This window comes from Saccostrea echinata, unplaced genomic scaffold (assembly GCF_033153115.1).
Source record: "Saccostrea echinata isolate AGI-Se365-2 ecotype Australia unplaced genomic scaffold, CSIRO_AGI_Sech_v1 ptg000009l, whole genome shotgun sequence".
Classification (NCBI taxonomy): Eukaryota; Metazoa; Mollusca; class Bivalvia; order Ostreida; family Ostreidae; genus Saccostrea; species Saccostrea echinata.
Genome location: NW_026889758.1, coordinates 38424769 through 38439097, shown reverse-complemented (window position 1 = coordinate 38439097; position 14329 = coordinate 38424769). Strand labels below are relative to the sequence as shown.

Below are 14329 nucleotides of genomic sequence, written 5' to 3'. Positions count from 1 at the left end.
ATACTCATGGTTTTTGTTGCTTGGGTTCAAACCCCAAGAATATCACCTGTTTTGAAAAATAAAATGATTTTTTTACTGAAAGAATTTTCAGCAGAGAAGTTTTGGCATAATTTCATACTTATCAATGACAAGAACTTTTAAATTAAATACTAAATTCACAAAATTAAATATGACCTTCAATTGAAGCTATAGGCATTTTGCATACCTTTTCACCCGTCTCCTTTTTTAAAATTGTGGTTCAGACCCAAATGACCTACCATAATACTTCCAATGCAACTCCAATTTTACTGTTATAGTCATACCCTGTAGTTTTAAAATGCATCATGACCTTGACCGATTTAACGATTAACGTTTACAATGAATGGAAATTGTCTCTGGTATTATAAATGCATTTTACTGTACCGAGAAACTTCAGTACATTTTACCAATCAAATCACCAAACTTTCCTATGCTCCTTTTGCCCCTTTAATGCTTTAGCAGTAATGAGAAAACAATGAGTATAGTTAATATTGTTCGTACAGGTATAGTTAATATTGAAAATGTCAGTCAGTTCATCTTTGAACTGAAGGTGTGCAAATTCAACTGTAATCCAGTGTTGGAGTTTACACTCTTCAAGGCCCCAGATTGCATCAACTCACCCTTGATAATCCTATGCCTCTTGGTATCAAATATGTAACAAAATGAATAGCCATAAAATTCAAACTGTAGTCATAGTGACAACAAAATTTGAGCCTCCAAGATTCAAGGACAAGATTCGATGATCTTTAAGGCAAGGTTATAAACTATTATACAAATATATTGTGATAGTATTGAAACTATTTTTTGGATTTAACAATTCCATATACCAGTAGTTTGGTCATTGTCATGGACTATTGCACCCTGGCAAAGGAGGCCAAGTGTATGTATCATAAGTATGCCACACCTGTGAAGTCAACTGGAATTAATTTTTCTCAAAGTACATACACTGTAATTCACAATAAATAAAAAAATGAGGACATGAGCATATAAAAAATATTTGACCAAAATAAAACTACATGCAAACTTGTCATCTTTGAAATTCACTGAACACTGCCTATCAAGACAAATAAGGATGACGGTACTGACTGGACTACGTTTTGCCTTGAAGACCTTGAAGCATACCTTCAATACTTTAATCCTTAACATAATATAAAACAAACACAGCATTATTTATTTAATTTCTATTAAACTTTTCTTGTCTTTTTTTCTATCTGAAAACAATGCATGATTAACTATGTATAACAGAGGATCTGGATCACACTTGATATTAGCTGAGTAACAAAGAATATTAACTATTATACACACACTCACAGAAGCACCAAAGAAAAAAAAATTATACAGCAATTCACTTTGATACAAAGTTTACTGCATATCCAGCTTTTCATTGTTCTAGCAAAACAATGTTAATGAAGTGTATTCATATTATTGTTTTAGACAGTGCTCAAATTGACTTATTTTTATAACCGGTACTTTAAGAGATTTTTAGACTAATATTGAGGCAGATCTTACATGAGAAATTGACGTATGATGAACACATACACACGAAAAACCCCTGTTTCATGAATTGAACATTCAATAAATGACATGAAATTTACAATAATTTGCTAATGTTTCATAAAAAAGACAATGTGCAACTTTTCATTTACCATAATAATACACTATACTAATATTATATATTTATTTGATTTCTCAGCACAGGTACAACAAATTCACTCATGAGAAGAAATGCCATGGAAAGGACTGAACAATAAATATGAAACATTAAATTAGCATTTATACATGTACTTATCGCAAGTTGCAATATGACAAAGATGAACATTTCACAAGATATGTTAGACAAGCTTTCAGCCCAGTCCAAAATAAGTATACATGTATATATTACAAAAAGAATGTTAACAAAGGCATGGAATAACTGTAATCAAGTCACAAATACAGCAGGCTTGAGAAGACTAAACAAACATCTTAAACTCTGCTTGTTAAAATTTTCTGTATGTTGGGCTCATTTTTTTTTTCACAAACTATGACATCATGAAACTGCTTTCAATGCTATGCTGAACCTGTTTAAAAAGATTTGAATACAATTTTCTCAAAGAAAGAATGAGATACCTATGATACGAATCATTATTGCACTTTGAATGCACTATTCTAAAAAAGTTACGTTTAGTAGTATTTACCTTACCAGTCAACAAAAAAAAAAATCATTGTTCAACCATACAAATATTGTAAATCAAATTAAGGTATAGAAGCACACTGTTTTGTTTTGGGAGATAAATACACCCAGACCTCTGGTTACAATTTCATTTCTCTCAAACATTTCTGGAAAATTATGTAGCTCTTCCACTGTCAGACACTGAGAATAAAAATGTAGCATCACATTGAACAAGTTCAGGTTGTGTCACAAAGCAGGAATCTTCTTTCTCCTCCCACTGACAAAAATCGAGCTCACAAATACTGCCATGATTGTATTTAAGTGACAGGTACCTAAATGCTGCCAAATACCTTCTTCCCATCTATAAGGCCTCATGGGAACATGCTTGCACCACATTGAACTATACTGAGAATATGTTTTAGGTGCATTTTTCTTTTGAATTTTTCATACAAATTGGAACTTCTTGCACACAAACACAGAGGAAGCACTGAATAAATTAGTCTTGCATGTCCTCTTGAATTTCATGAGGTCCCAAGATTCCTGGCACAGACATCTGAATTTTACGTTTCTCCTCCTGAGCTTGCTTGATGGCCATCTCTCTCTCTTCCAGGAACAGGTCTTGGTTGTCTTCACCAGCAAACTCCTACAAAAGGATTCCCAAAATTTGACACTCATCTAGAAACAGCAGAGTCAGAAAAGTTTTTGAATTATATTGAAATCAGCCAATTCTTACCCTGATCTGTACTAAAAAGTCCCTTAGGTGCTCCTTGAATGCTGCAATGTCTTGGTCAAAGCTAAACAGACCTTCAATGAATATTTTAATCTGGGGGCTGTAAATAAAAATCAACATCATTATTTTAAACTCTACGTAACTTCTTATTCTATGCTCATTTATTTACTGAGAGTGTTTTGAGAACTTACTCATTAAGATGAGGGAATGCAGATTTAAGGAGATTCATGAGAAACTGTTGGATGTAGGGTACATTCTGCATGGGAGGTCCTGAAGTGGGGGCAAGGGTCACAGTGATCTTTCCATTCTCTAACAGAGTGAACATGTATGCCAGGATTGAAGCCTGTATTGTCAATCCTGCAAGACAATCAAGTCACTGAATCCAATCATACTTCAGATGATTTTAATTGAAATTGTCAATACATGTAATAAAGCTCTCAAAATAAATGTACATGTTTTCAATTTTAAGACTCTTAACCATTAAACCTATTGGATACTGAATTCTGATTGTACCTGCAGTGTGAGAACTATCCGTCACAACAGAAAACACATGCTGTAAAATGTCCGTAAAATATGTCTGATAAAAGCTCTGTGCTGCTTCATCATGGTTTGCCACATTTTGTAACAACGTGTATAAAATGTCCAGGCCAGTATCTGCCACATTCCTCATTGTATGTTTGAAAGCCCATATCACAGAATCTAATACCAATTTAAACTGTTCTGGGGGGATGTTAAGGAAAGCTGAAATACATGTAAACAAAATTTCAAAATATATGTACAAAAACATTTAACATTCAAAATAATTCCAACAATGCTCAAGTTACTCTAAATCTTATTTAATTAACTGTTTAATTCTTCACACTATAATTAATGACAATTCTCAGCACTGTACATAACTAACCTTCAAAACAATGTGAAGTAACACTTTGTAACAGCAAGAAAAAGTTTGTTCGGTGTTCTGGGAAATCTTCAAAATCTTTATTGATCATTTCTAGTGTACATTCAAACACAGCATCAAATATCTGTGGGATATCCTTAGTGATGTGGCCCTTTAAAGAAAACAAAATTTATAGATATACAAATAAATGTTCTCAACTACTCAATTCCCTACATCATTCAAAATAAAAATAATACTAGTTCATTTTTTCCCCATTTTATCCTGTTATACCTGATGTATTCATTTCAAAAGTGATGTCCCATTATGGTATTAAGAGTTTTATTTGAATTGAAACCTAAATATATTGTAGACATAGCTCCCCCTCCCCAACCTTTTCTTTCTATTGATTATTGGGTATAACTACAGTGTTACAATGTGAACATCATGCAAACTGCTTTGCACATTTAACTGCAATCAAAACGAACAGGTCCAAAGGACTTAATTCCAATTTTTATGAAATCTGGGTATTGCATGAAAATCTGCAGAACTTGGTGCCCCCATATCAATAGAAAATGCAAATCTGCAGTTTTGACCCTGAGGAAACAATTACTATCTAAAGTATAAATTTGCACAACTGATCTCTTATCTTTAAAATCAGCTTCACCAAATATGAAACATCTTTCTTGCATCAGTCTAAACTTGTAATAAGATAAGACAAAAAAAAAAAAAAATGAAGGGATAACAAACAGAAAATGAGCAATTTATTTGTAAATGAATTTTCCACCTTGTGAACTTAAAAATGATTTAGATAGCAAGTTTGAGTGGAAAGAGACAATGACAATACAAGCAAGTGCTGTAAGGACTATGACTTCTAATAGTGAAAACTGAAGGTGAACAGCTCTGAAAACTCAGTATTTCAAACTTTCAACTGAGAAAAACTGAAATGGGAAGAATAAATAGAGACATCTAAGGCTTATTTTAGATGCTCAATCTGTAAGCCTTGCACCAAAATCGTAAGGGTTGGCATTTCTGAACAAACAAATGACAACTGTGAACATCCCACTCAAACTCATATCTAAGATATAAAAATGTTGGAGGAAATATGTTCATTCATTTAGATGTGTTTTTCTTTATTGATTCATAACTTTGGTGACTTAATCAACATTCCAATGAAAGATGGAAAGAAGTACATATACTACCTCTAATCTGTTGACAATGGTTGCCATGGTGCTGAGGACCTCGGGTTCCCTTGCTGCAGAAACGTTTCTCTGATAGTCTAGTAGTACTGCATCTAGAAGCGGTGGGATGAAATTTTCTGCCACCTAAACAAAGCAAATCCATGAAATGTTAATTCTCTCACTTGTTTTATTCAATAAAAATTTATCTGTGGACACTGGAGAGTATCTGGTAATAAGAATTTTCAAACAAGAGGCCCATGGGCCACAACGCTCACACAAGTCACTTTGTTCTTCAGCAGCTTGAGAAGAGAGTTTTAAAGATTTTTTCATCTGCAAATGCAATCCTTTGAGTACAATGATTGTATTCAATCATTATTGAGAACATGATCAACATTCAGTACTCACCATCTGAGGATCATTTGAGCGACTGACCCAGCCAGATATAAGCTTCAGTGTCTCTTTCTTCACCGTTCTCATGCTGCGTATCAGTGGCTGTTTTGTCACAGTCTCCCCATTTGTTGCTATTGCACTACTAATGTTCTCACTCATCACTTTGTATACATTCAACATGTCCAGATAAATTCTTCCTAACTGTAACAACAAGCAGAACACTTCAGCATTGAATGGTTTAACGCATTGTTGTCAATTTGATGAAGCATATATTCAGGAGACGAATCGTTTTTTTTTTTTTTTTTTTAATTTCACACTAACCTGCACCACATAAGGATGGCCTAGTGCCTTGCATGCTCTAACATTTGTTTTGAGAATGTTTCCTAGTTGTTTAACAGCATCAGGGTCCTTGAGAACTTCCACGTTTTGTGTTGCCTGGTTTATAATTCCATCCCACACTTGGTTTGGTAACAAGAGGTATCGCTCTATCAAATGTTCCTGGGCTACCTGGTCATTCTGAGCACTGATCATCATCCCCACTGCTTCATAGAATGTGTGCACCTAAGAATAAAAATCATTGGTTGGTACTGACACTTGCTTGTTATAAATCATTTCTTCTATGAAATTACTAACACTTGGTATTTTCCCTTTATTCCAAAGTAAGCGATAAGAGATCAATTGTAACAGGCTAGGGTTGAGGTTTATGAACAAAATCTCTGTGGACCTTACATCAACTATTTTTCAAATTTTTGATTTCTAACCAACATTTTTATCGACTGAAGTGATCAATTTGGCCGGTAGTCGGTTCTTAGGGAAAACAACGAACACTCCTGTAAAACTGAAACATGTACATACGAGTACATACATGTATCTAAAGTTTAATTAGTTACGAAACTGACTGGTCCACCACTACGGGTGTATAAAAAGTGACAAGTAACTAATTCTAATTGAATAAGTTAGAGTAGTGTGTACATGTATCAAAGGTCAATTTCAAAGTAAAATTTTAGCCCTAAATGTTGCAGTGGCTGAGTCAATGGAAACTTCCAACTAATCACACAAATCTTGACATCTTCTTAAAAGATAACATACATGTGATCTATACAGCCTCATAGAAACCCAAAGTTGACCATTTCTCATTAGATTCCTTACCTGTTGTGGCTGTAGATCACAGATGATTGTGTTAATTCCATTTAGAATTTCCTCTATGAATGGCATCACCTCTCCAACCTGGACTTGAACAAAATGTCTCCTGCACTTCTGGGCGATCTTAATGAAGGTATCACATGCCATATCTTGTACGCCATCGTGGGTTTCTTTGAGAGGAAAAAACATAAAGCTTGTTTACTTCTTGTAATCTTGTATTTTCGTTATACTTGACAAATAACGTAGCTCTCTACATGTAAATATGTACTGCAAAGCATAATTATTTGTTGGGGATTAATTATGTTTATTTCATTGTTAACAATTATCAACAAAATTAAATCCCACACGAAATTTTTATATGACTATATATTGAATAGGGTTACTTTCGAAGCAACAAAATTTAATGACAAGTGTGTCTGGCGATCAATCACAAATTGAACTGGACATGGACAATAGTGCAAACATTGATGTTGAGCCCTGAATATTAACCTTAATATTTTATACAAATTTGTTAAGAAATGGTTTTGTGCTTTGAATTTTCTAATGCAAGTGTTCTAATGTATTAAACTATGAACATAATAATTAGACTCCACTGTACTTTAAACGAATTTCACATTTCAAAGGATCAGAAATTTCTCTATATCATTCAGACTTACCAACAAAACCGTCTAATCAACTCACCATGCATGAACTCGAAGAGTTTGTTGACGACTGTTTTGAGGAACCTCCAGTGTGCCCTTAGGAAGCGAGGATATTGTCCCACCACGTACATAATGTTGGAGGCTACAATAGCTTTGTTGTCTTTTCCTCTCTTTTGTTCACACAACCCTAACAGGTCCTGTTTATTTTTACAAATATATTTTCACATTATTCTTACCAAAAGATCCTGTAAAATCTCCGCAATATTAAAACTATGAATGCCAAAAAATTATGCTTAAAGTAACATCAGATAATTTCTTACCTTGATGACCGTTACTAGAAACCTTTTTTCGTCATCTTCATGCATGGCTCCACTAATGGATCCTATGGCCCAGCACAACTGAAACAGACAAATCACTTGTTCTTAACTATCATCATGTATTTCTCAATAGTTTTGAGGACATGTCAACAGAAGAGGATTCTAAAACATTAATTTATGTATTTTATTCATGTTACATACTGCTTCTTTCTCAGTTTGACAATGAACAATATCATTTCCTACTCACCGTATTCAGGTTCTTCCAAGACCACTCTGTACCGTCTACCTGATGGTGAAGTTTTTCTGTCATGATAGACTCTGTGTCATTGTAATCCAAGTGAGTAAGATACACTAAAAAGAAAATCAAGAAATCAGTAAACTGAACAGGAAATGGGCAGCTTTCTTTGTGGTAACTTTATTGATTAGAATCTTACCTAGTGTTTCTCTCATGTTTTTGTACAGATTGATGGAGTCTGTATCTTTGAGAAATTCCCTTACAACCTCTCCCTGCTCATTCTCCACAATAAGGACTTCCTCTGGCTTAGCCATTCTTGAAATCATGACCCGTCGGACCTGTTAAAATTAAATTTAACCTACTAGTAATACAAAATCAAATGCAAAGTAAATTCAAACAAAAAGAAATAAATTCAGAATCTAACACTCCTTAATTTGCACACCAATACCAACCCTTGATAAAACTTGTGTATAGAGCTGTCTCCGGGCAGGCACATCATTGTGGTGGGGTTTTCCTATAAGCAGAGGTGATGTGTTGGAAGAAAATGGACTCTCTCTGTACAGATCAGCAGCCAGTGTGTTCCAGTATTCCAAAGCAATTTTAAAGATTTCCACTTCCTCCACTTCTGATATTAGTATAAGGTAATTAAGGGCCTGCCAAAATCAAGGAACTTGTTAAACCCCTTTTCAAGTCTAAAACCTCCATTCAATCCTATACCAATAGTATCTAGTCAATAAACCCCTTACCTCCAGTAGTACACTGTGTAACTCTTGTTTTCTCTCAATCAGTTGTCCATGTTCTTTCAGGTATGTACAAAGAAACAGACTCAGGTTCTGAATAAACTTTTGTTCATCATCTGTTCCTTTCTGATAGGCCTCCTTCAAATTTGTGTCTAGAGGCAGCATCTGCAATTAAGACTTGTTCATTCAATGGCAATTGCAAAACCAAGCTAAACTAATCAACATTTTTTTTTACACATCTTATCATGCAAGATTTCTCAAACTGCTTTTGATTACAAATCTCTGTACCTGTTTCAATTGAGTCATTGTGAGGTTGAACAGGTGAACAAATTGCTCATCATATTGTTGAACACAGACGGCAGCTAAAACAAGAAATTAAGATGATTGAAAAAATCCTAACATTGTCCTTCTCAGGTAACTCTTAGAGATATTCCCACTACAATGCAAATATGCTAAACCACCTAAACATATTACTGAGCTAAATATCTTGTACTGATTTTTCACAAGTAGATTATCTAAAAAGGAAACTGTCAATATCAAACTCAAACTACACATACTTGTGAATTTACATTTAAGTAACTCACCTATTTCTGTTAAGCACTTAAGGGTAATATTTCTGAATAATGGAACATTCAAAAACTGTAAGAAAAAAAAAGTTTTAAATTCTATATTAGACAGTTGTTCATAGATTCCCACTGAGTAAAGAACATTTTGATTTAACTGGACAAAATTTAATGTATTTCAACCAATAAGAAAATAAATTCCTTTTTTTCATAAAACATCTAGCATGATAAAACCTATATATAGAACTTCATAGAACCTTGTAGATGAGTGTGGTGATCAACTTTGTCTCAAAAATATAACCAAGTGGAATCCAGTTTAGGAATCGCAAAAGTGTCTCCAAAGTAGACCCAACCAATGGTGCATTCTGAGAGTTGTCCTACAACAAAATAATACAAAAAAATCAACAACAAAAATACAAAATCAACAAACCATAAAATATTAACATGGCTGAACTCAAGGGTACAAACATCCACATACCCACAGATATACAGTGGTAAAAACATGGAACTAACATACATGTATGTACACTATGAGATATATATATATACACAAATATCATAAATCCCTGCATAATACAACTATTACAGAAGAAATCAAATCTACATGGTTATGTTAAATACAAACAGCATACCACACTGCCTTGAATAACCATGTTGAACATAAATATAAATGATTACATATAGTCATTTTTAATATAAACAATATACTGCCTTGAATAAATGTGCTTATTTAAACCATATACTAGAGCCTTTACCATGACAAATTGGCACAGCTGGAAGATAGAGGAAAATTCACTGCACATGCTGTCCTTTAAATGCTTGGCTTTGGCCTGTGTCATCTGACCACTACTGAAGTCAAAGACTTCTTCACTGAAATAAAAGCGGGAGAAAAACTTGACAAAATAGTGCACTATCTAAATAACATCACTCAGTTAAAACTTATTATTACAAGTATCAATACAATCAACAGAATAAGATCTTGTCTACTTACCTGAGCAGTTTAAGAATTGTCAAATTGTTCTGACACAAAGATTCATTTGTTTTACTAGCTCCTACAATGTCACTGATGAACGAGGGCCAATTCCTAGGCCATTCATATTTCAAAATCTGAGAGGGGAAAAACAGAAATACATTTTATTAAACTTAAGTGTTACTTCAACCAGAAATCTGAAATCAAACAAAGCCTGATTAAATACTGTACCTGCACTAAGATCATGTTGAGTTTTCCAACATAGACTTTTTCTTTCTCCAATAAGGCAGCATCAGATGATGTTTTGATGATTAAACCCACAATGTATTTTTTTATACCTACATATAAAGACAATTTTTATTGCAGACAACATAGGACAAGGCAAGCAAACACAGTTCAGGGCAAAAGTTTCTGGCTTGAGCAGTGATTGGGAAGGCCATAAAGGTCAAAGGGATTTTGGCGCAACTGTCAAAGTTTTTGAAAGTGAATGGGCCATCTTTATATTCTGATGGGCCATTTTAAGAAAAAACAAAATGACAAACGTGAAATATGAAAGGAAACATGTTTCTTTATTAACCAAATTTTTTTTTACGTATGCAGTGTAGCACATTTAAAGGAACCTGGAAACAAAATAATTTTCTCGTATTTTGGGTCAATAGCATCAAAATTTCAATTAAACATTGGAAATGAGTGAGGTAATGTACCTTTGATGTCCTTAATGAAGCAATTCACGTAACAGGAAGCAATTTTTGCCGGGATTTAACCAATGAGATTTGTTCACTTGTATTAAAATGACTGCATTTATTAAAATGAAATTAATACAAGCTGAAGCAAGAATGTTGTACACAATATATTTCCAAATAACATTGCTAAAATTTGAATGCACACCTTGGCGCCACCAATGGTTGATTTAATGCACCAATTTTCACTTTAATGCAACTATGGCGCGTGGCGCAAGCCCTTCCCAATCACTGCTCGAGTTAGAAACAAAATCAAAATAGATCTGAATACAATGGTTAAAATGGACAGACTTGCCTTCACACTGTGCTCGTGGCAAAACTTTCCATCTTGTTTTAATAACATTTTCCAAGATTTGGAGGGCATAGTACTTGGTCTGTTGATTTACAGAATATTCTAAAATTGTGTCCACTCGTGTCCAAGAATCTGGATGTTCTTTCAGTGTTGTCAATACTTCTTGTGCCATTCTTTGCTGAAATAAGATTAAAATTTAGCTTGCAACACCACACATTACCAATTAACATTTAAAATATTAATTTTCGTTTACAAAAATGTCTTTCTACCTGTGGTCCATTGCCTGTGTACATCATTGTGACTATATTGTCCAAAAGGTTGATGTCCAGCTTCTGGCTGAAGTCCAGAAGCTTGGCAGCCTCCTCAGAGAGGTTAACCGAATTCATTGTTATGGGTGGCATCAAAACCTTTTATGGAAATAACACCTGCAAAAGAAACCTCTTTAATGTTTACCAAAGGTAAATTATTCATTTTTAAAAAGTGTCAAAATCCACACACTGCAGGATGTCTCTTCTGGGTAATGATGAAATACCAAAAATTAATGAATAAAGTGACATAAACCTGAACACGAATTGTGAATTGCCATAAGCCATATTAGTTTTTTCTATCTCCGATATCAGCACTGGGGTATATAAACCCTTCACATTCATTACACCTGACTGCACACCTGAAACTTGTGGCTGATTGTCATTTCTGAGGTTGTCTTAGTTCTGTTTTGTTTTTTTTTTCATTTTATTTCTTTGTTTTACATGCATTTGTTTCTGTTTTTAATGGAGGCATTGACCTGTGCAGTCGATATTACTTTTCCCCCAAATGTGGTAGAGTGCATACACTTTATAATTTAATCACAATTGAGTAATGACAACAATGTTGAATACATCTACATAAGTAAGATCTGTACAGTGAAATACTTAGAACCGTGAAGAAGTCAGGGGCTTGAGAAACTAGACAAGATTGAGAAACTAGACAAGCAAAAAGAAATATGGCAAATGAGGATAAATCTATTTCCTTTTACTAGTCGTCATGGTTCAGCTTTAAATATCGCACTTAACATTACACAGACCATGAGAGGAGCCAGAATTCACCATGTAGAACTTGACATTTAACATACAGAGCTTGATGACGTTTAATTTTATTTTTGACTTACTAATTGGAATGTTTGCTTCATAGCATAACTTTATTCATTTTCCAGATATTCTGTTTTGCGACATGCCGAGAATATTCTACTCCACATACAAACCGGATTTAGGGGGTCCTACTGAAGCTACTTTTATAACTTCATATTACGTCAATACGTGGATTGATGGAAATCCATTGTGCCATAATTATCGTTTTACTCAGCATTGTTCAGCCGACACATAGAGTACAATTATCATCCGCAACTTATGTCATGTTTTAGAAATACTGCGTTCAATAACTGTGTTCTAGAACAACGTTATTTTTTCATCGCGTTCACATGACTACGTCTTAGAATTTCTGTTATAAATAACTCTAAGTCAGGGATTGCAATATTAATCAATTTAGTTGTTGAACAATCATATTTCTTTGACGAGTCTCTATCCATTTATTGGTTTTTCGGTTTTCTTATTATTTCGTTTTAGGTACTTCACACTTGACATTTAAAAAAAAAAAACCTTCCTCGCTGTTCTAAATCATCAGTAATTTTCCATTCTTATAAACCGCGCAATATCGGTCAATCACGTGATAAACATAAATATGCTTCCGTAGCTTCAAATATGGCGGCCTCCATAAAATAAAAGAAATATAATGATGTGTTCCTTTTAGATACGCTTTTATGTGTCATTTCAGCTTTGAATGACTACAATAATCTACAGACAAGTAGTCTTACCTCGAAGAACTTTTCCACTGACATACACCCAACTTTTTAAGTAAAGCATCGAAATTTCCTCAACCGGTTGAAACTGGAACATAACCGCCATATTCGTAAAACTTCGGAAATATCCGTAAATAAACGACATTTTAAATTTTTCGAAGGTCTTTGTATATAATGAAATCCAAAAGACTATGAGAAAATATTCAGCTATTGTAAACGTTACATTTAATCGATATATTTTTTACTTTGCATTTTGGAATTTATTCCAAATACTAAATGTAATTAATTTCCGTGGGTTCTCAACGCATAGTTCGCTTTGTTTGATTGGATGTTGATTTTTTGGGTATTAAAATTTTGTTTTAATGGATTAAATGTTCTATTCAATTTTCTTGAACTAAATTTGCCTTACTTACATTCAATGTAGTTTTAATTTTTTAATTACTCAATTATATATTTCCTGAAGTCAACTTTCTCATTGTAATTCATGTTATGAAGATGGAAAATTTTTTCTGTAATACCCAATCAGAATGTTCGTAACATAGATAAATAAGATCGGTCCATGGGTGGATCTCATCTCGCAGAAGTCGATCCTGATTATTAAAAATAATATTTCATTCACACACATATATATATATTGCTTGAATATTATCACTTAATTTTTATGCATCAAATTTTGAGATCATACTATAAATAGCCTCCAGCTTCATGACACAGTGTAACGTTATACATCAGAAATAACATCATATAGGTTCACCATATCAGAACGATTCGACACTCTTGTGTGTTATGCAAGAAATTAAAACTTAACTAATAGCTTTGTAATTTGGGTTTATTTTTACATGTCGTACTAACTCTTACGATTTTTTATTACAATTTTTGACCGGAATTATAAATACATCCTAAAAGGCAAGAAAATTAAATCAAATGTTGCATTTCAATTTCTTTTAAACATTATAAATATTAAGTGCTGAATTCCATCAAACATTGCACGTACGTAGTGTAAATATGATATATCAATATCAACAGAAGAGAATTTGTAACGTTAATTATCAAAAGTAAATAGCAAAGGGGAATAACTCCTCTCAGTTAACCCTTTCGACGCCGAATATAGTTACGTTTATAACGTCATGAATGCCGTACTATGACGTCAACTGAGACGTAAAATAATTTGCTTCAGAAAAAAGCGTCAAATTGATAATGAAACAAGCACCTGTTTAAGCAAGGTAATAGGATGTTCATAGTTTTCAAGGAAAATGCGCATAATATAGTCATATTCATTCCAATAATTTTTAATCCCCATAAAGTAAATTTAGCAGATATTATATATATCCTGTAGCTAGAATTCACAAGGAAATTCTTTACATACATGTATACCAAAAGCGACGTTTAGTCTTTTTCAAATAGTATTTTTACTAAATGTTATAAATGTATGACTGCCGTCACGAGAAAAGGGGCCCTTAAATAGCCTGGCCCTTTCTGAGTGCAAATATATATAACTTTTAAAAATATCTG

General features: G+C 33.5%; 1 protein-coding gene across 1 annotated transcript; it reads right to left on the bottom strand.

Moving 5' to 3' along the window:
* Window positions 1-1184: 1184 nt before the first annotated feature.
* LOC133182343 (exportin-1-like) lies at window positions 1185-12930 on the bottom strand. The gene is made up of 24 exons (XM_061317153.1): window positions 12833-12930; window positions 11253-11408; window positions 10987-11161; window positions 10183-10289; window positions 9973-10088; window positions 9737-9851; window positions 9239-9358; window positions 9003-9057; window positions 8707-8780; window positions 8425-8583; window positions 8131-8331; window positions 7878-8016; window positions 7691-7794; window positions 7447-7524; window positions 7167-7323; window positions 6492-6655; window positions 5664-5903; window positions 5358-5543; window positions 4974-5096; window positions 3799-3946; window positions 3411-3638; window positions 3089-3254; window positions 2901-2997; window positions 1185-2810 (listed from the first exon to the last, which is right to left on the bottom strand). Exons 2-24 carry the CDS (start codon window positions 11382-11384, stop codon window positions 2664-2666), a joined length of 3231 nt encoding a protein of 1076 aa, XP_061173137.1. The 5' UTR covers window positions 11385-11408; window positions 12833-12930; the 3' UTR covers window positions 1185-2663.
* Between the last annotated feature and the right edge of the window lie 1399 nt (window positions 12931-14329).

What these genes read in the sequence shown, in the direction of transcription:
- LOC133182343 (XM_061317153.1), bottom strand. Translation starts at nt 11,384, where the DNA reads ATGCCACCCATAACAATGAATTCGGTTAACCTCTCTGAGGAGGCTGCC. An exon ending in TCACCACACTCATCTACAAG is followed by an intron (nt 9,058 to 9,238) that starts GTTCTATGAAGT and finishes TTTTTCTTACAG; the next exon opens with TTTTTGAATGTTCCATTATT. An exon ending in AAACATGAGAGAAACACTAG is followed by an intron (nt 7,795 to 7,877) that starts GTAAGATTCTAA and finishes TTTTCTTTTTAG; the next exon opens with TGTATCTTACTCACTTGGAT.